The sequence below is a fragment of the Hermetia illucens genome, chromosome 6 (genome assembly GCF_905115235.1).
Source record: "Hermetia illucens chromosome 6, iHerIll2.2.curated.20191125, whole genome shotgun sequence".
Lineage (NCBI taxonomy): Eukaryota > Metazoa > Arthropoda > Insecta > Diptera > Stratiomyidae > Hermetia > Hermetia illucens.
In genome coordinates this window covers 7504466-7527246 of record NC_051854.1, presented here as the reverse complement: position 1 = coordinate 7527246, position 22781 = coordinate 7504466, and the positions used below count along the sequence as shown (strand labels likewise).

The window sequence follows — 22781 nt, the reverse complement described above, 5'->3', positions numbered from 1 at the left end:
TCTGGTATGATATGAGAAGCCGTTTGTCCTTCTCAGTATAATCACACAGCATGGAAAATGTTTCCGTAGAGGAATCCTATCCGAATTCGACCGTTTTTCTGTAGCATAAATTTGTTGCTCCTGAGGTAATTGGGATCTTTTTGCAAGGACAACCGCCTTTTCATATTTGTCAAAACCTTTATGCTTACCTCCTCACTGCTGGGTTCGGGACGATGCTCGACTTCGTATTCTCGCCGAAGGCCGGGGAAATGGGTTTGTCTGTATCCGTTGTTTCGGGACAACGTTTTTTAGCGTTTACCTGACGCCGAACGAGACGATGCCGGACTTTCGGCACCGGCTTAATGGTCTGGAGGATTGATTTTAATGCCAGGGCTCTTGAATGGGGCATGCCTCAGCCAGACTCCAGAGGGAAACGGATTCTGGAAATGGCGGGGAGAACCGGGCTTGTGGTTTTAAACACCGGATCCACGCCAACGTTTCTGCGCCCAGGGTACCAACCAGATGGACCGCATTGTGCGGGCATTGTTCCCCAGATACCCTGTGCGGGTTCATGAAAGTAGCGCGGAAAGCGTCGAGGATTGCCTGCTTTTCACAAAGAGAGATCTCGAAGAAGCAGTTCTCACTATGACAAACAAGAAGGCGTCAGGCCCTGATGACATCCCGGCGGAAGTTTACAAACTGGTGTTCCGCCAACGGCCAGAATTGCTGCTTGAAGTGTTCAACGCACGCTTGAAGGAGAACATTTTTCCTTGTCGCTGGAAAGTGACCAGACTCGCGTGGATCAGTAAGGGTAAAGGAGACCTGGAGCTCCTGTCTGCATACCGACCGCTGTGTATGCTTGACATGGCCGGGAAAGTGCTCGAGAAGCTCATCAGGAGTAGACTCGTTGAAGCGATGCGCGCTGCCTGGGATTTATCCGCAAGGCAGTTCGGGTTCAGAACAGGGTGCTGTTATGGAGGTCGGAGATGCGGTTCATCGAGCCGAGGCACACAGCCCTGTGACCATTTAACCCTCAGCACGACAGTCACATCGTGGGTTGGTGTTTTAATTACCGCTTGGTTTTAGGTGTTACCTTTTGTTCCCTAGAGTATCGTCCGTACTGAGCTCCTTCATCACGACAAGGTAAATAGTCGTTGAGGGGGATCTATATACAATATTACATACCTCATTGCTCACACGACGATCCTTACAGAGATTTTTATCTTCGGTAATTATTCAAACTTCAATTTTAGAATTTGGACAGAATTTTGATATGGATGGATTGGATTCGCAGAGCTAGGTTTGTGGCCCTGTATCGTACTTGGCTACATGTCATTTACAATTCATTATAAAATCTAACAGCAGCGGTTTCAATAACGCAAGGGTAGACGTACTCTTAGCAGCACTCACAATTCAGTGAGTGACGAATATTCAGAGACTGGATAAGACTTCTATGACGTACCTAGACCTCTAATCGCCACACTAGAGACCCATATATCTTAACATGACTTGATATTTCCAGTGTACCATATGTGGCTTGATTCGCTATGCTTTGCGAATTCTGTCTTTCATGATTACAAGCTTAGTTATCACTATTATTTGGCAGCTGGAATCGTTCTTCAAAAAGATCTAGCTCGGATTTATCAAGTTGCCTTTTTCTGTTATGGGCGAGTAGTCTTGCTTTGTTAGGGTTTATCTTGAGGTTTTCTTGATCACCCCAGTCTCCTACCAAGTGTAGTGTCCGCTGAACCTGCTCTGAAAAAATAACAGGAATAATAATATCAATATATCGGCGGGTAGTCTCTTATATGGTTGCCATTTACCTCTTTTCGGGGTATAGCGCAATAACCCTACCCACGCGCTATCACTTGCGGTTACCTGAAATGCGCTTCAGCTATTTCCATGCCTTTCTCAGACGTTCACACTCCTTCGCCATTGTTCTGCACCAAGTGCCTTTGGAGTGACCCACTCGTCTACCATCCTGAGAGAGTGGGAGTGTCCTGTTCTGTTTAACAAGAACAGCAGTTCGGGCATCACAAAGTCCCGTAGTAGTTGCGACAGAACTCCCCAGCGGACACCCAGTCTTCCAGCAACACACTCCGACATTATGGTCTCTTTGTTGTGAAAAGCAGTTTCCATTCGTGACATCAGACAACACAAAGCTATTTCACAGGATTTGTTTAGCATGCTTGCTGGGGCACAGACGGCGTATATTAGCCTCTCTCTCATCTGTTCTTTATTCAATTTATCTAAAGTTTTAACGAGAGCGACTGCCGAGTTTGCTCCCTACCTTTCCTAGGAAAGGCATTCGAACCTGCCTCCATATCTTAGATATACAGCTGAGATAAGTTCTGGTGTTTTCACGGGAGTGGCCGCTATGTCGGCTTAACACCACGGTCCTCTTCGGACGTCAACTGATTTGCAGACCACAATCAGAGCCTCGCTAGTCATCCTAGCATGCGAATACTGACTGTTCCTCCAAGCAGAAGAGAAATTATTTCTGTCATCAATGCACTTACATGGAGTAAAGCTGCCTGGCTTGATGGTCTTCCCGCAGAGTTATTTATCGCTCCACCTATAGTTACTGCAAATCTGCTACTCCCACTTGTACGGAAATGTTGGGAATCCGAGATCTTTTCCAGAGAGGAGAGTGAAAGAAGGCGATGATCGTCAAGATCCCAAAGACGGGAACTCGTTTTGAGTGTAACAATTAGAGTGGTATCTGCGTGCTCCCTGTCGTAGCGAAAATAATAATTAAAATGGTCTCGGAACGCATTAAAGAACATCTCCAAAGGTTGATAGACACAGATCAGGCTGGTTTCCGCAGCGGATCCTCCTACACTGAACCGATCAACATCTTACGGATCATTTTGGAACAGTGCGCGGAGTTGAGACCTTCGCTGAACGTGCTCCTCGTTGATTTCGACAAAGCTTTCTATATCGTGAACAGGGAATATATCTGGAGTGCTCTACGCAAGCCCCGCATTACGGAGAAATTAATTACTATTATCAGAGTGACATGTGATGGCGCAAAAGATCACGTGCTGCATCGAGGCAAAATCTCGGAAGACTTCGAGGGCCAAATCGGTATCCGCCAGGGTTGCATCCTGTCACCGGTATTACTTTTTCTTGTCATTGGTGGCGTTCTTCAGATTGCCATGTCTGGAGGACATGAAGGAATTCAATGGGCTATGATATCTTTCCTCAAACACTTCGACTATGTTGGTTGGATCTGTTTGCTTTCTTATTGTTTTTACCAGGTCATGGACTTTGGCCAAATGACCCTGGATTTTGAAAGAAGGGCAAATAGGTTTGGACTGAAGACAGCCACCAACGAAGCTTCTCTGCGTTTGTCGAGACCTGCCTGCGTCGCGTCATCGGAGTGCACTGGCCTGACACTATCTCAAACGCGTTGTTATTGGAAGGTGAAAGTGGCACTGGATAGGTCGCGCATTAAGGAGAGATGACAATTGCTTTGCGGGCTACGCCATGCAGCGGAATCCACTCTTCCAAGATAGCCGACAAGTGGGTCGCCCCAAAGATACTTGGTCCAGGACAATAGAGGGGGAGTGCAGTCGTCTTGGGAAGTAACTGCGAATGATGAGGTGTAGATGTGGTTGACCCACTATACTCCACTAAGGGGTGATTGGTAACCATGTGTATATTTCAAGCATACATTTAATGACTCATAGTCCACTCGAATTTTTGATTTCGGAGTCTACTACTCAGTGTAGATCGGTGCCACTAGGTCACTTACAATGTCAATCTGTGTCTGAATGGAATCCTGAAATTATGAGTTTATAGGTGGGATGCTCTGGTGGTCTGATGGGAGATGGGGTTACCTCAAAGTGAGTATAAATTATTGTGTTTTTTAAACGGCTTAGGGGAGTTGCATTGTCCTTAATGATGGATAGGCTTGGGTTCAAATAATGACACTGCAGAACATACATGTTATTTTGATATCGTTTAGTTTAGCTTCTGCGGTGATTTCCCTTCCTGTAGGATAGACCAAGTGCTCAGTTGTCATTGTCAAGCTCAAGTTGGGATCGTCCTTCCTTACTAGTGCTGCTGATGGGCCACCTCGTTTCGAATGCTAAGATTAATTGGAGGCTACGTGCATAGTTGAATCATGATATGTATTTCGGATTCACTTTCGTGAAAGGGTGGGTGACAAAATACAGGCTATTTTATAGTCTACAGCTCCTGATTCGTTTAATTCCGCGCCAGTAGTTTTGAAATTGTCGAAAGGATTAAGTCCTTTCATGCCCACAGTGATTAAGGCCAAGTAGGTCTGGGAGAAAAGCAAGGCTGGGACCATTTAGCTACCCAGAACTGCATGGTCTAATTTTGATCGGCGTGTCCTGTGCATACCTTACAGCACGTAGTTGACAGCTTTCTAGATTGGATTATAAAATAAGAGAGACTTTGTGCATTCAACTTGGGAAATAGTCCTTGATATTTTTTGAAAATTTGCTTGATTTTTTCCAATCCAATGACCGTATCTTCCTTCAGGAAAAAGTTAATGTAAAACCATATCATCCTGGCGAATCCTTTCCATCTACTCCTTCATCATCACTATCACTCGCAAGGCTACAATGTTAATTTACCGTCCTGCAACATGGTCAGCTACTTTTTCCATATATTCCCGCCACAACTACCGTATCATTGTCTTGTCCTTTATCCTATGTTCCAGGACAACATTTTACACAGCGCAAAAATTTATTTCCTCAATCTAATCCTAGTGTGAAAAACATTTCCTTGCATCAAGTGCCCTTAGTCTAGTGTACATCCTAGGACAGGTCCTAGGACACTATTCAGACTAAAACAAGGAGAGTCTGCCTCCACGTTCCAGTAATTTCTCTTATCGTGTCGCATGTGGGCAAGTTGTTTCGCATTATCATGATTAATTACTTTTGCCGAAAATTCACCAACACCAATGTGACCATATCAAGCGGTCCACGGAGATATCAGCCCAGTCAGCAGCCGAGGGAGGGAATAGGAAGCACCAAGGAAGGTGCAGAGGTAAAGGAAAAGGACCAACTATTGCCACGGTGTGATATCTTTTGCTGAAATTGCCGAAACTCGGGGGCCGAGAATGAGCGGGTCCTGGTCTGCTCGTAGTTACCATATTTCCTTATGTTTTGTCGTTTATTTTAAAACTTTCAACGAGATAGGTGTCCCGGACACTTTTTAGGAAAATTTATAGAGAGAGTTGCTGCTTTCTCCGCATGGCTTTCATAATGAGATCATAGAGGAATTTTATGGTCCGGTGAACTTTTGAGGCAATGAACAGGATTATGTGCTGTGAATATTTGAAAATTTCAAAGGTGGATTTATAGTGAGGCGGTGGAGATTTAATGAGTGGCCGGAATTAGATGATACTAGGATAGAAACAGAAGAGCAAATAGAATGTTCAGCTGGAGTCAAGTGGAGCTCGTGAAATCCTCTTAGTAAATTTGGTTTTGTGTGATTTATTATGCCCAGTGGAATCAGATATGGTTTCCTCTGTGGATTTGCATATCTTAAGATTTAAACAGTTTGAATCATGTGTTGCTTCATCCTTTTTCTAGATTGGCCTGCTACGTGGTGGTCGCATGTTAGCTGAGGAATCTCCAGAATATCTTCTGAACAAATATAGTTGTGAATCCCTCGAGGAGGTATTCCTGAAGTTGGCCATCTTCCAGAACATGGGAAAGCGACGGAGATCATCGATCGCACAGGAAGTTACTGAACAAGTGAATGTGCCTGCGATATCGAATCCCGCCTTGGACCTTAGCGATGAAGATCACACCGAAATTTCTGGGGAGTTTGGAGACAATGTTTCAATGTCCTCAAAACATTTGGAAACTGTCGAAACAGATGTTGCAAATCCACCTCTTCCGCCTGACGAAGGGACTCCTCCAATGAAATTCTGGGAACGAATGAGCATCATGAAAATGCATCGAGTTAAGGCGCTGGTTTGGAAAAATATGCTTTGGATGTGGAGAAATTTTGGGTGAGTTTAGTGCGAGCAGGACTAAGTGATTCAAGCTAAAAATTTTCTTTAATTATTTTTTAGTGTCATGGCTTTCATTGTTGGCTTACCTGTTGTACAAATTATACTGTTTTGTTATGCCATTGGTCATGACCCAACAGGACTTCCCGTCGCCGTTGCCAACTACGAATTAGACAGTAGTCATGTTGCCGCACAGAAATGCCCGACCGTAATGGGATGCAACTACACATATATGAGCTGTCGGTATCTGAATATGTTACAGGAGAAAACGATAACTTTGGTAAGTGTATCAAAGGAGCAACTAACTTTGTTCCCCGATAATATTTCATACTTTAAGTCAACTCCAAAATAGTTATAGAGCCACACTAAATAAACAAAAAAATTCCCATCTAAATCCTGAAGAAAACTAGAGAAATTGTGAAGACCTGTTAACGTTTCCATCTCAAGGATTCTTCCTGCTCCTACTTAAGCCCTAAAAATACATCAAAACTGTCCAAACAACTTTCCAAGTCTGTCATATTTTAGCATATTTATTATGTACATACATAAAATCATACATCCTAGAAGCTTTCAGAAAGGATTTCATGTTGGACAACTGTAAATCCCCTCTAATACTCACACTCTCATGCCATACATTTATTCTCCTTACAGAGATACTACGAGACGGAACAGGATGCATTCGAGGAGGTACGAAAAGGAAAAGCCTGGGGAGCATTGGTATTTGCATCAAACTATTCGGAATCACTGGTGGAGCGAACGGAAGCTGGTCGATCTGCTGAGAATGCAACAATCGATGCATCTGAAGTCGAAGTTCGATTGGATATGTCCAGTAAGTACAGAAAAGGATTAAGTTAGATAATGCTTTATTTTGCCGGAATGAAGATGGGTATTTTGTGATAGACGGTGTTTGCGTGGGAAACTTCATTGGTAGTGATTCGTAAGGATTTGGTAACAAACGAAATTCATGTCATGTATGGGCTACGTAATCCTTTATGTTATTATCATGGAACATGCACGTATATATAGATTTTGAGGATTTGTCTAAAGATAAAAGTATTCCCAAATGCATATATTTTTTTTCGCAAGGTTTTACAAACAAATGATATCCTTTGAATCGATGGGGGTTGTGTTGTTGATGGTATCATGAATTTTGTAAAAAATAAATCAGAAGGCAATGTGGTGTGTTCAATGACTAGTAAAGGAATGGTAGCAAAAATATTGTAACTACCTCTTTGTCAGGTAGTTTTTGCGAAATGTTTCCAAAGGATTTCAGTTATTTTTTGAATACTGTTTTGGCGCCCAATGTGGGTAAGAGTTATGCATTTTCTCAATCAACTTTAGTAGCTTTTGTTTTGTGAATCTTTACTCATTGGAGATTCTTTTTGACCTCCAGCGAAAGATTAGAGTGAGGAAAGCCGTCTTAGAAGATACATATCGAGTGTCCTTCTGGACCACAGCACGTAACTTAGGAGCTTTTTCTCCGAATTTCGTTCCAACAATAAAAATTCCAGGGCAGGAATGAGGCAGTGTCTGATGTGTTGGTCTCTGCCCTGCTATCGAAACCGTTAGCCAGCAGAAAGATAGTTTTAGATTAGTATCATTGACTATTTTATATAGTCTGAGTGCGGCTTCATCTTTACAACAATTCAGTTTATGTTACGATAAACACAGATTTCTCTATCGGTTATGTACCTTATAGATATGCTGAGGTGGAAATGACATCTTTTTCGTGATCATATGTTGAATTACAATCCGCGTTAATTATGAATGCCTCACCATTAAACTCGCTTCGGGAGTCGGTGTCCACTTTCATGTCAAGGTTGTCATTATTTACTTAGAATGAAATTTCTTCTTGTGTGCTAGTGCAATAAGGCTCTTTATGTCTCTACTTTTATAAATTATGTAGTTGTAATGTTTCCTCTTGCAGCTATTGCTATCATATAGATCAGCTGAATGTACTGTTTCAACATTAGAAATGAAATTATTTTCATTTGCTGCCACATTTGCTATCTTTAGCCACCGATTGGTTAGCTCGCAACCAAGTAAGATTTTTCTGTGAGCATGAATTATGAGATCACAATCAGAATCCCGTCATGAGTAGCGCAGCGATAATGGTTTATACTGAGTGCAGGCTCAGCAGCGGAAGGCACTGCGAAAGAGGGCGAAGTTTCTTGGAAATGAGAACACGGGCGTTGCTACACTACCAAGTGTGGTGACATCTAGAAAAATCGGAAGTGAGTAAGTAGAACTTTCGACTTAAGGTGAGGACAAGCTGGTAACTCCGGTGAGGTCCACGCTGAATGCAGCAGGCTTTTCAGTGAATGACGGTTTTCATATTAGAATGCACTTATATCTACAAACATAAAGATTAGTCAAATTTACCTGCAGCATCCCAAGTCTCTAATGGCTGAAAGGCTGGCTAAATTGTAAGACGTCTCTTATATACATATATCTGTATATCTGGTCCAGGAGCCATGAGTTCGTTTTAACAAAATCTATGGTACTGAATCAGTAGTGGGAACTAGTAAATTCTTCGATGAAAAATCCTCGAGACCGGGGGCCTGCGTCCTGATGTTAAAATTGTTAGAGGTAATCATCCTGAGACAATTCTGTTCACAGGATCTAGTTGCGGTCAACTTACAATAGCAGGTTAATGGCAAGAGGGAAAACGTCATAGTTGCCTCTGATTACTTACCCTATGACCCATTGTGTCCACTGCCGTCGCTAGAGCTAAGGGATCTGGTAATGTATGCAGAATCAAGTGGCCTTGAACTCTTAATAGGTTGTGGTCCAACTACTCAGCATATTTACGGGGCAGTGGCAAATTCAATCCTAGAAGGGAGAAGTTGTTTGATTTTATCATTTCAGCTGGTCTGAGCACCCAAGTGCCAAGTAGAAATGAAGTAGTGGACCTAACAAACTGCATTTCAAAGTTGTTAGAGTTGATTAGAAATAGGCCAGTCTTAGATGAAGTGTCACTCTCAGATCATCGTTACTTAGAATATAGTCTGACTATTGTAGGCGAACAACCGATAATACAAAGACGAAATCCTAGGAAAACGGATTGAACAAAGTTTAATGAACTTTAAGCGAGGCTTACTGTCGTCTATTGCTAAGACGTTGGAAGCGCTGCTCTATCCGACACTTGAAAGGCAAATTCAATATACCCACTATTAATACAACGTTCAGAAGGTGTGCTGTACGCTGAATGTTTTGGATGCCATAACCTCTCGAATTCGCAACGGTCTCAACCAACCTTACTCAACTTCTCGATAAAATCTGTCATACGCTGCTCCATTAAAAACTGAACTGATCCCCAATGATCTTGTTGGTTTATACTCTTTCATAAGTTTAGATACAATAGTCCAAACTTCGTAGGATCAAATACATAGAATGGGACAATGGGAAGAGTTTTATCTGTAACCGTGCTCAATTTGCATCTATCTAAATTCCTTACACCACCTTCGACTTTTCGCTTTTGGTGAACGAAAACAGGACGTCTAAAAATATTTGAAAAAGATCAGTTGACAACACTTTGCAGGAAATTTTAAGAGAGGGAAAGGGTCCCTGCTGACATTTGACAAAGAAATTGGTCACATGTGATAGGCTGCCTCCTAGTACCACCACTGGACCACCTGCATTAGGCAGCCAAAACACTACAACATACAATCAAAAACCTGCACACTAAGTTGTATTTGGTAATGTGCCATTAAATAATCACTGCAAATAGCATTTAATTGGCAAAACACCACCTACGGCGACATCAGGGGCTTCGAAAATGGCTAAAAAGAGAATTTCCCGATGAAAAAGCCAAGAAATATCATGATCGGTTCATGAACTTTGTTTTGATGGATGGAGGTCGAAATTTTAAAAAGAATTTGCTCCGCCAGGTTGCAGCAATATGTGGAATTCTCACTCAGTAAAACCACCCCGACTTCTCCGTCCATATCTTCGCGGAACCATCGTGTAGATTTACTTCTTGGGGAGGCCTCTGCTTTCCACCAGTGAGAAAAAGTCACACGTTCGTCGCACTTTCCGGGCTCGATTCAGTCGTTGCACTTTTTCCTATATCCATTTACCGTATTCTAACTTTCTTCCGACCTCCCCAGTATCTCCCCAACGAGATTATAGGGTCCGATAATTATGTTCAGGGTGTAGTTTAACTTCCCTATTTCTTCTGCGAATATTGTGCATTGGAACATAACATACTCCAGAGTGTGGCGAAGCATACAAGAGACCCGTCCAACCCGAAACGATGCAAGTACTCCTGTATCCATTGTGTACCTTAAGGAACTGTGTTAAATGGTAATTCCATTCTCCGTGCTTTTGCTCGACCCATCTCTCAATGCACTGGGTCAGTGTATGGATTCTGGAATTTTCTGAAATTATGTCCCTGTTGCTGTCACCTCTTGTTAACCTTCGCTTTACCCGATTCGTCGATACGTTGCCTAGTGGTCCGGCCCATAACAGAACCGTGTATAGCAGGATGGATTTTTTGCCCTCCAATATTGGCATCAGCATTGCTATAAATGAATTCGTCAGGTATCTAATGATTAATTTTGCCTCTGTATTTTCGTCGGTCAGATTCAGTTTAATCATTTGCAACCACGGATAGGATAAGATAGGATAGGATGAATGGTTTCGCTTCCACAAATTTCCATCACGCCGGGGTGCTTCGCATTTACCATCACCGGCCGTCTGCAAATCCAATCAACGTTGCTCCCTTTGACATGCGAAGACCAAGCATTTCATCTTACATTATGTTCCATAGCGGCGACTTCGATACGGAACTTTGAGGAACACCTGCTATCACAGCATATTAATTCGGCCCGTCATCCATCTCGTAACAAAGAACTCCCTCCGAGGAGTAATTCTTAATTATTCGAGCTAATTAACCACGGACATCCAGTTTAGCCAGGATGCTCTTAATACAGGCCCAGCTGACCGAATCTAAAAGCATTCATGACATTCAGCTTCACCACCACTCAACACTTACCAACGGCTGACGCCTGCTGAGCCAGATCAACGACCGTTGCTATTGCATTGACCATAGAGCCAAAACCCATACTGCTATTTCGAGAGACCATCCGTTAGATCCACGAACGGAAGCAGCTTGTTGTATATCTCCCTCTGCAACATCTTCCTAGTTGTGTCTAAAGGACAGATAGGGCGATCTGAAGAGTGTGCATAAGGCGGTTTTTGGGGTTTCGGTGGCAAAACCAACCTTTGCGTCTTCAACTGGGCCAGAAACACAGAACGCTATCATTTCCAATTTGTCCGCAGATTTTTGTTTTTATCCTCACTCATCTAACGGATCAAGAAGACATCTGGTTGGACCATTGGTTGAAATCCTCTTTCTTCCTGTAGTGCGAAAAGAGTTGTGATTATTTTGAACAAGGGTCGCAGGCACGTCATTTGGGATGATATCTGTCCACGAATTCTGTTTATATTTGCCTCAAGGCACAGCTTCCTGTAGCAATCCCACTAGGTAGTTAGTTCAGTTTAGTGGGAGAGACGCAGCTCCAAACACTCACACCTTTGTTAGGCCCATTGTACTATCTCCGGAGATCGTCTGTTCATCGTCCTCTCGCCGACGACGTTCACAGACTTTCACGAATCTGACATCATTCTCCAGAGACAGAGAATGCGCATACTCTTCATTGAAGCAAATCTTACCAACCTCTCGTCTGAGATCTGAGAAGGGCGAACAGGTGTATACAAAGTTCAGGGCCATTCCTTCTTCCTCTACCATTCCGATTTTTTTCCATGTGGTAGTTTAAGGAGCAGTATCCCATTAAAAGTTCTACTAGGGTTTTCATGTCCCACTTCTTAAGGGACAACAAAAAAGCCGCTCGGCCCCGAGTTCCTTCACAATGATTTTCGCCTGTCGGAAGGAGTTCAAATTTCTCCATTCCTTTGCATGAATTTTTGCCATTTCCCCACTCAGAGTAGCCTTGACAGTATATGGCCGGATGTGAGAAGCTGGTTCTGACCCCACCATTGAGGATTCAGAACCTTGGCGTTAAATGCCCATTTCACTCGTTTCTGTGAAATTACTGCTGGCTACGTTCTTTAACAAGAATCTGCTTTAGCTTTAAGGTTGCCTCAAAAGAGTTGGTGTCTTCGCAAAAGCGTCTCTACGATTATCGTTTCGCCGATCATATACGCTTCTTTGGAGCTTTTCGAGCCATTTTGTACCGAATCCAGCATCCTCTGCTTTGCCAAATCCAAGTTCCACCGTGCTGTTTTCCCCTTCTTTGGCTTCATGAATGGAGAGCTCTCTTCGAAAGCTCTCTTATACGACAACCCACATGTTGTTTTTGCAATTCATACGTCTCCCAGGGATCGTAACTCGGGTGCTTAATTCTGTTTTATATGTCGCCCAATCTGTTTTACGTGGAGTCCGCAATAGAGTGGGTGGAGGTGAATCCATGCCCATTACGAAATCAATGCGCCTGTGATCCGAGAGCGTAGTATCGTTTGATACTCTCCGACAAGAGCCACAATGTCGGGAGATGCCACCGTGATGTTGATGACCTCTTCCCTGACCACGTTGAAGAAAGTGGGTTCATTACCCAAATTGAGGATTTGCAATTCGGTTCTTACCAGATACTCCAGTAGTCTTAATCCTCGCGCGTTGATGTTGGAACTTCCATGGCACATATGAAGGGCGTTAACATCATATCCTCCTATCATTCTCGTGACTTTAATTTTAGCAAATTGGTTAGCTCTGATGAATGTTCCACTGAGAAGTTTGTCTACGCCATAAGGAAAAAAAAGCAGCGTATCATAGGAGCTCCTTTTTTCCCTGTTTTCTTTTTATGGTCAATTTGATCGTTGTGGTATCGCCATTACAAAGATCGTTAACCAAGATTGCTTGGAGGTGTTTTGAAACCACCATGCAGCAGTGGAGTCTATTACTTCCATTGGCATACAACAAATCTGCATGTCGGAAGTTAAAGCCCCTAATTTCTCCACCAACAATCCATGGTTTTTTTATGAGGTATATAAATGTCTTGCAGCTATTGATCCGGGGACTGATAACTTCAGTCGCCGCTTTAAAATGCTGCTAATTTATCTGAGAGACATGGCACCTTATCTGTCTTTCAGATGAAGATGCCGTGGGCTGTACGTCCCCTTCGATGGTTTTAGGAGCTGACACTGGTAATGTGACTGTCTCAAAGCCGTAGTAGAGCTGGTAGCTCGTTTGATGCCGAATCTTCTTAATATCCGGTTCAGGAAAGTCGATAGTGAGGAAAGTTTCCGGCCTATCAGTTTCTGCCTTCTGTTTTGCTACCTAATAGCATTCAGGTGTGTTCAGGAGATGTTGAGGTTATTCTGGACTCCAAGTTATCCCAGGTACAGTACCATTATGCTCCTATTCTGCAAGCCAGAGAAAGCACTTTTTAAACGATGGTGGCTCGGAAACTTTCTTCAGGGTCAGTCGCGCACCCTCCCACACATCGTTGAATGAGGAGCAGTACTGTCTGAGCCACTCATTCGTGTTTTCGTCGGCAAAGTTTATCCGTGACGTTTTACGGTATACACCTAACGACTTAAAACGTAGTGTAATCCTTTGCAAGGGTGCAGTCCTTACAGCTGGGGGAGTTTCCTCTTAAGCTGTTCACACTGCTCAGACAATACCCATTCATCGAATTCGATTGCCTTGGCGGCAAATGAAGACTTATCCTTTGCTGGCCGAGCCTTCTTTGCATCCATTTGAGCCGAAGAGTTGAGATCGTCAGAAGACCGCTGTCGCTTTGGTTTCCCCTTAGCCGCAGATGCCCCAGACGATCTTAATTAAAAGAGGGACAAAGGCGGCTACGGTTTCTTACCAGGGCAGAGGCAACTCTTCAGACGCTGCCTCATCTCTGCCCTGGGAGCAGCGTTTATAATTCACAAAACACGACAAGGTTGCGAATTATCTTCTATGTAAATCTGCCTACATACCAAAAGCTTGGCCGGAGCTAAACAATTTCTTTTTTTTAGGGATCTGTGGAGTCGTAAGTCCGCATCGGCTTGATGCCGGACCGGACCAAATGGAGAGCAACTTGTTTGATGGTCCACGGACTCCTCTTTTTAGATTTAACACCCAAGTTTCTAAAATGAAAAGGGGGATGAAGACGGCTACGGTTTCTTACCAGGGCAGAGGCAACTCTTCAAACACTGCCTCACTTCTGCCCTGGGAGCAGCGTGACCGAAGCCAGACGATCCTTTCCTTTCAACATTGGCACAACCCGGGGGTTGTGTTTTGCCCCGAGGCAGTTTGCCCGGAGGCGGTTTGTCTGAAGGCGATTTGCCCGGAGGCAGCTTGCTGCCCGAAGACAGACATTTACCCGTAGGTAAGACTTTAGCCTCAGCAGGTGGTGCCGATTGGAACCCGGGGTCAGAAGTGCTGACAGACGGGGAATGCATCAGATCGCCCGTTAAGGAATAGGGTTTGGTTGGTTCCCATTTGAATAAGTGGCAAAACTGAGTCTGGATTCAGGCTCTCTATAGAAGAGCTTAGAGTTGGCTGTTAGGGCCTTTGTTTTACCGGGGAAGATAAGTCGATGTTGGTAGAGCCTTTTTTTTCTGAGATAAGGCTAGTTGAAACTGGGTACCCAGAGTTCACTGTTCATTTCCACATCTTAATCCTCGTGACCATTCAGCCTTCGGCACGGTAGTCACACCTTTGCGTGGGATTTTTATTGCCACTTAACTTTAGGGGTCACCTCTGAGGATCCTCCTTACTGATCTCCCTCACCACAATAAAGTAGGTAATCGTCGAGGAAACGCAATTTCACTAACTTTCGTGTATGACCTTCATAAGACTACATTGAAGATCGCAGTATTCTTTCTCCATCTCTCGGTGTTCTGCCATCTCTCTCGTCTTTTGGCAAATTCTCCTCGCTCGCAGACACGATTATTATTATTGTGTTAAGGGAGGGTCGCACCGCGTTCTTAAAGAACTATTGTGCCCCTTTTACTGGTTATAGTGTACCTATTGATCATCCCAAACAGGCCTATAACCGTTAGGAACTTTAGTATGTTCCCTACTTCCAGATCTTTCAGCTTTGCATCTGATATTAAGTGTTCTCCCAGATGCCTCGACCTACTTTGCACAAGTGCCGGACACTGTCCCAGGACATTTGTAGAGGTTTTGTCATACACCTTACAAAACCTGCAGGGAGTATCCGTAGACATCCCTAGCTTCCCTAGATGATGGTTTAGCCGACAATGAGCAGTGAGAATTGATTCGGAGGTTCTTTTTGGTGAGGTTTAAGCAACCCTTTGTGCACATGGGTTGGTATTTCCCAATAAGCACCCTGCACTGCTCCATACCTGGTAGGTCCGCCCAGTATAGTTCCTTCAACCTTTCTTCTTCATTTCTTAGAGTCATAGCCATGAAACCGTTTCCGATTCCACAAAAGGGTTATGGCTCGTGTAAAGGCGTCCCTGCTCCCTTCTTGGCTAGTTCGTCCGCTTCCAACCCAGCAAAGCCTGAAACCCAAAGTATCCAGACCTTGTTGGACGAACCGAGTGTATTCAGTCTCTCAAGGCTTTCGCATACCAGTTTAGAGTTCACCTGGTTGGACCTAAGTGCCTTGATCGCTGCTTGGCTATCGGTGAGAATAGCTATGTTCTGCCCCCTGTAGTTCCTTTGCAGATCAAAGGAGGCGTACTTGTCTATAGCATATATTTCCGCCTGGAATATGCTAGTATACCTGCCCATGTGCTCAAAGTACATTTTCCTTGGACCAACGACACCGGCACCCGCTCCCTCTGGTGTGAGGGAGCCGTCAGTGTACCAAGTAGTCAGTTGCTGGTTTAAGCCGTATGTCGCAGCCACGCTCTCCCAGTTTGCCTTGTTACTCCAACGTGTTTCAAACTTCTTATCGAAGTGAAGCCTCGTTGCCATGTTATCCCTTGGTATGAGTAACTCGGGACACCGCCTAGAAAGAATATCAATCTTCCTTTGATTTAGGCAACTGCCCGCCTCACTCATATTAGCGGCCATCCTGAATATTGCCCTTTTTGCCTGCATCTGTATGTGCAGATGGAGAGGGTTTAATCCCAGGAGGACCTCGAGGGATGCCGTTGCTAATCTTCTCTGTATCGTTCCAATTATAGTATATGTTCTGCCGAAGCAAGGACCGCAGACACGATGATTTTAATAGCAAGATTTTCAGGCTCCACTTGTAGTTTGGTTGCCTACTGTGGTGGAAACGCCGTCAAGTCATGTAGAATAACATGCCTCAGTTTTTCGCTAACATAGCTGGCTCACAGCTTCGCAGTACAGCTTCGATCAGGGTGGTGTTCCCGATTAAGTTTATATTTACCATCCCATTGAGAAGGGCTACTTTTCTTGGTCTTGATGTAGATCTATGCATGTGGGAACAGACAGTTGCCAAGTTGATTTACATTGGTCCAGGGAAGCCCTTTGGAAGTGAAATGCCCTTCTGTCTCAGTTATTGTGGGCGGTCGAATTATAGGTGTTGTGTTAGGGTGACGGTTGGCACCAAAAATCTTTTAGCTCTTCTGGAAGTGTTCTTCCTTCTAAATAGATTGGTGGAAACCATTCTGTGGCCAGCGGGATTTTGGTAGGACCTCTTTCGCTCGAGATTCAACCTTGGCCTGACGAAGATTCATATTCTCCTGTCTATCTGTTCCCAACTTAAAGTTAATAGATATAACGTTTTCGCAGATACTTTTGATATTAAGGATAATAAGGAAACTTCTTTTCATAATGAATTCCCATCTTTTTTATAGATCAACAAATCAGCACCATGCTCTACCGCGACATCCAGCTTACATATTTCGAATTTATCGAAAACATCCTGGACGATTGTGATATTGATCCGAAAGCTGGACGCATCCCGATAAATTGGCACAAGCCAGTCTACGGTGACCGGATACCAAACTTCACGGACTTTGCTGCACCAGGCGTAATCCTCACGGTGATATTCTTCTTATCTGTCGCTATGACAACAGGTGCATTGCTCATCGAACGCAACGAGGGGATGCTGGAGCGTTGCTTGGTATCGGGAATAACAGGCTCGGAAATCCTCTTCTCTCAGGTTACAACGCAATTCGCTTTGATGTTCTGCCAAACGCTTTCAGTGCTCGTGTTCAGCTTTTACATGTTCGGCTTGACCAACCACGGCAACATGGGATTAATAATCCTTTTGTGTACCATCAACGGTCTTTGTGGAATGTGCTTTGGATTCGTTATTGCGTGCGCGGTTGATACAGAACGGACGGCCACGTATGTGGCCATGGGAAGCTTCCTGCCCATTGTTATGCTTTGCGGAATCATTTGGCCAATTGAGGGAATGTATCCGATTTTGAGAATTGTCTCGTTCTTCTTGCCACTAACGTATTCCACGGAATCGCTCCGGTCGATCCTGCAAAGGGGCTGGGGTTTGGAGGAGCCAAATGTGTATAATGGTTACATCTCGATTCTTCTGTGGACTCTGCTCTTCCTGATTGGAAGTATTTTGCTGCTCAAGTTTAAGAAGGGCTAGTGTCTTAGGGATTTCTTTAGATAGTAGTGACAGCTAGTTTAGATACTATAGGGCTAGGAAACTTTTTGTACTTAATCCGGTTTTGTTCAAGTGTTTAATTCTAATGGTATTTATACGATTTGTTGCGTAGTTGGTAGCTTTAAGTCGAACTTAAGGTGATGATGTGCAAGATTTATGTGTACTAAGTCATAGCTTTTGTGTGGAGTAAATGAGATTAATTTTTAATATCTTTCTAAGGACGAGTTTTTTTTTTCAATTTTAGATTCTCTAGGACAGTCTAACTATGAAAATGGTAGATAAATTTTTCAGTAGATATTTCAACCATCAGACAAGGGAGTTCTAGAAGGGACTGCTCAGTTTCATTAATGTCAAGGACATTGCAGGACGCTTTCCTTTGAAGCAACAGGACATCTATAGGTGGCAGATGGTAGGGAGTATTCCGTAATTAGCTAAAATTAGTTAGTCTCTTGATAGGACATTATTCCAGGACACAAATGAAAATTAAGGAAAACAACCACATCCTTTGAGTTCAAGTTAAAATAAGGACCCTATTATCCGCATCGCAAGGTTGCCTACTGCTAAGTTTGGATCTATTCTAATTGTTACCGGGGCAACACCGATTCCCCGATCGGTCCCACAAGCTCTGACTCTGATTGCTACTAACTCTGTTGCTCATTGCTAGCGTGTTTACTAAGTAAATACCGGTTTTCAGTAGCTATAGATCCGCCGTTGTGTCAAGTGTCGTGTTTAGTGCGGTGTGAAATATTAATTATTGTGCAAGTGATTTTGTGAAAAGTGTCCTGGATTTGGGATCCTCGTCGAACTGTCGAAAGGTCCTTATTTGATAAAATATTTTATAGCAATTGGATTGACTTTTATATATTTTTTCAGGTAAGTCCTGTGTTTTTCCAGTTGCATGCTGAAATGTTCGCGCGTCCGAAGAAGGCTGATCAAGCTGTTTCTTGTACGTCCTCCGCTGCAGAGATGATTAAGGTATTGTGGTTTAATTTGATTTCAAAATTTTTTGGCGAGTCTTGGTTAGGGATATTGGGGCTATCTAGATTGTCGCCAATATTTGGTAGATTTTATTCCCCTTGATTTGTCCTTTGACTAGTGGCTGATTATTACGGACGCGTTATGAGAAGTTACGACTTCTTGCTTAAGGTAAGACTTCATCTACGCTGCATGGCGGGGCCACCACATGTCAAAATATTGTCCACATGATTTGGACGGGAGTAATATTCATTTGAGCATGTGATGTGATGTGCCAGGCGAGGTTCACCTGAGCGATGCGACTCCTCTAAGTGTTTTTTTGTTGAGGATGGTGGAAGTCCGGGAGTTGGTGACGGACCGGACCACTAAGTCTAAGTTGTCTCCACTTGGCAAAACAAAGCATGCAGATTCTTGTAATTGGCTGCCGCGCCTGTGAGGCATGGACATGCTGCATCGCGACAGTTGTGCTGAATACAGTTCCGTACAGCGCAGATGCGGTCATATCTTTAGACCGAGTATTTTTGTTGGTTGGAAAGTATTCTGCTACTTTTCTTATACAAGATTTTATCAGATATAAACAGGATTTTTTTTTAATTTTCCTTTATTTAGAAAAAGTAATACATAATATCCCGCGTTGAAAATATTTTTTTTTCCCAACGAAATGGAAACTTTTCGAAGCCCTTCTCAAATATTTTTCGGATGTTTTTTCAGCCATCGACGAACAAACGTGATGAAACACCGTTCACTTAGCGCTCCCTTCAGTAGCCTAAAAACTCCCCGGTCCCCGTGGTCGGGATTCAAGCCCATACCTCATGAAAAATTGTATGATGGTTCACTTCTCTACGGAAACTTGCACATGTTACCCAGTCTTGGTTTCAGTTGATACTAATGCCATTTAACAGGATTGGGGTTGGCTTCATCCTCTTTCTCTTTGCTCACCCACGCTTAGCTTTTCCATTAGAATAAACTTTGAAGATGTTAATTGTGTTAAGGGTCCCACTGCGAAGAACATGAATAGATATTAGCTGTCAACTGCAAGGAGTTTAAGACCTATGGATATCCATGAACCGCTTCAATATTTGGTACGTAAGTGTTTAGGTTACCGAACAAGATGAAGAAGTAATTTTCGAATCTATAAGGTGAAAGTTGACGGCAAAGATATGCTGTTAATAGTTTATTTAGGAGATGTTGGAAGTTTTTGTTTTCATTAGTATATTGGTAGCACCACATGCTTTTTCATCGTGGAGCTTTATATGGTGAAATGTCCTAAACACCGAAGGATACCAATGCGGCGTAGTTTGAATTTATGGATTTGATAAAGGCGTAATAAAGCATGAACTGATGTCAACTAACGTTCTTTTGGCATATTCTTAGATTAAGGACAAGCTCGAAGTTTGGGCTAATACAGTTTTTCTTATTCCTATGTAGCACGAAAGAGGGCTACTACTCTACTCTGTGATAGACGCGGTGTACAGTGTAGATTGTTTGCCTCCCTTACCTTTGTTTGCAGTTCCAGATGGAAGTGCGATTATTCGTTTGATCGTAAAGTTTATTGAATTGTAGAAGAAAAGAGGTGGAGCAATAACTTGTTTTTGCATTAACATCTATGTAGTGTCCGGGGATTTGTAAGGTTTTTTTGCATTAACATTGGTTCATTGTCAGTATGTCATTTTTAAGATTTTGTGTCAAACAAAACCTTATTAGAATCGAGTCGATGTCTGTCTGTCCGTCTGTCTTTCTGTCTTTTTTTGCCGAAGGAAGGTGGAAAGCTTCAGAAACTATCGCAGGCTCCTGCCACACAATTATGTGGGGCTCTTACCCGCTAAAAGCACCTCTTTCTCCTTCTCCTCTTTTCGCGGGGCTGTATCAGAATTTATTCTGCGCTCGTGTTAACATTCGTGTTTCTCTCGCGTTCATTCTTTCGGGTGACTACTTCCTTCCTAAGCTGGCTGGCTGCAATCACTTTTTCGACTTCGGTCCAAAACCCCTTTTCTTTGACCATATCTTTTTCCGGGTGTAAAGTACTCCCCGGTTGTAGCTTCTAATGTAGCCCTTTGACCTGCGAATCTCGGGCAATGGGAAAAAACGTGTGCTGCGTCCTTTGCAATATTTGGCCACTTTGGGCAATATGGCGAATCATCACGCCCAAATCAATACAGAGATGCTCGATAGCCTCCGCTTCCGCTCAAGAATTGAGTTAGGTCGAAACCTATCTCGCCGTGGGGTCGCTCGATCCATTTCCGGATATCTTATATGATTCTGTAGGTCCAGCGGACTTTTCTGACTCGACCCACTTCTCCTGCCATTCCGCAACAATTTCAGTTCGTGCGAACTGTCCCCGACTGGGAGGAGATTTTCCGGTAAGATACACCTGATCGTATAGTCGTTGTCTTTCTTTCGCCAGAATCTCAATCGGGGCCATTCCTACTATCACGCAAGCTTCTTCATTGGATATTCTTCTGTAAGTGCAACATATTCAGAGTACACTTGCGCGATACGCAGCTTCAATCTTTCTCTTATTTGGTGTAATTTTCAATCATTATCAACGGCGCAACATCCGTTATCCGATCTAGGCCTGCCTTAATAAGGAATTCCAGACATCCCGATTTTGCGCCGAGGTCCACCAATTCGATATCCCTAAAAGCTGTCTGGCGTCCTGACCTACGCCAACGCTCCATTTCAGGCAGGGTCTGCCTCGCCTTCTTTTTCTACCATAGATATTACCCTTATAGACTTTCCGGGCTTTCCTCATCCACACGGATTAAGTGACCGCCCACCGTAAGCAGTTGACCCGGATTTTATCCACAACCTGATGGTCATGGTATCGCGCATCGTTATGTAGACTACAGAATCGTCCATCCTGTAGGGGGCCGAAAATTCTTCAGAGGATTCTTCTCTCGAACGCGGCCAAGAATTCGCAATTTTACTTGCTAAGAACCCAAGTCTCCGAGGAATACATGAGGACTGACAAAATCATTGTCCTGTACTTTGACAACTTTGAACAGATTTTCTAAACTGAAATAGGCTCTGTTGGCTGCCAACAACCGTGTGCGGATTTCATCATCGTAGCTGTCATCGGTTCTGATTTTCGACCCTTGATAGGAGAAATTATCAACGGTCTCAAATTCGTAGTCTCCTTTCTTTATTCTTCCCGTTTGACCAGTGCGATTTGATGTTGTTAGCTGACTGGTTTTTGGTGCTGACATTGCCGCCATATATTTTGTCTTGCCTTCATTAATGTGCAGCCCAAGATCTCGCCCTGATAGCCGCCTGCTCGATCTGGATGAAGGCAGTTTGTACGGCTCGGGTCGTTCGTCCCATGATGTCGATATCGTCAGGGGTGGGGTGTATTTAAAAAGGATTGTACCTCTTGCATTTACCTCAGCATCACGGATTACATTCTCGAGGGCCAGGTTAAAGAGGACGCATGATAGGGCATCCCCTTGTCGTAGACCGTTGTTGATGTCGAATGGTCTTGTGAGTGATCCTGCTGCTTTTGTCTGTTCTCGCACATTGGTCAGGGTTAGCCTAGACAGTCTTATTAATTTCGTCGGGATACCGAATTCTCTGATGGCCGTGTAGTTTTACCCTGGCTATGCTATCATAGGCGGCTTTAAAGTTTATGAATAGATGGTGCAACTGTTGTTCATATGAAAACAGTTTTTCCATCGCGTGCCGCAGAGAGAAAATCTGATCTGTTGCTGATTTGCCTGGAGTGAAGCCTCTTTGGTATGAGCCAATAGTGTTCTGAGCATATGGAGCTATCCGGCCTAACAAGATAGTGGAGAATATCTTATAGATGGTACTCAGCAACGTGATACCTCTATAATCGCTGCACTGTGTGATATCTCCCTTTTTATGAGGCAGATAATGCCTCGTTGGCAATCGTCAGGCATTGATTCGCTATCCCATACCTTGAGCACAAGTTGATGAACCATTTGGTGTAACTGGTCGCCTCCATATTAAACCAATTCGGCTGTAATTCCATCAGCTCCTGGCGACTTATTATTTTTTAGCCGAAGAATTGCACGCACTGTTTCTCCTATACTTGGTGGTGGCAGTATTTGTCCGTAGTCTTTAGTTGGCGGGACCTCCAATTCGCCGCTGTTCTGGTTGTTCAGTAACTCATCAAAGTTCTCAACCCATCGCTCCAATATGCCCATTCTGTCGGAAATCAGATTTCCCTCTTTGTCTCGGCAGGATGAGCATCGAGTTGTATAAGGCTTCATCCTGCTGACTTATTGGTAAAACTTGCGCGCCTGGTGCGGTTGCTCCCTGTACTTTTCTAGTTCACAGACTTGTTGGTT

At 43.6% G+C, this 22781-nt stretch overlaps 1 protein-coding gene across 2 annotated transcripts in view; it reads left to right on the top strand.

The window, feature by feature from the left end:
* Nucleotides 1-17717, top strand: part of LOC119658696 (ABC transporter G family member 23) — a 115773-nt gene extending 98056 nt beyond the window's left edge. Inside the window, exons 5-8 of one of the 2 annotated variants that reach the window (XM_038066285.1) lie at nucleotides 5550-5974; nucleotides 6038-6254; nucleotides 6626-6803; nucleotides 16727-17717. In XM_038066285.1, the coding sequence (XP_037922213.1) occupies nucleotides 5550-5974; nucleotides 6038-6254; nucleotides 6626-6803; nucleotides 16727-17481 (1575 nt within the window). In that variant the 3' untranslated portion in view covers nucleotides 17482-17717. The remainder of the gene's footprint in view (nucleotides 1-5549; nucleotides 5975-6037; nucleotides 6255-6625; nucleotides 6804-16726) is intronic. The other variant, XM_038066284.1, reaches the window with a different exon arrangement.
* Nucleotides 17718-22781: the final 5064 nt, after the last annotated feature.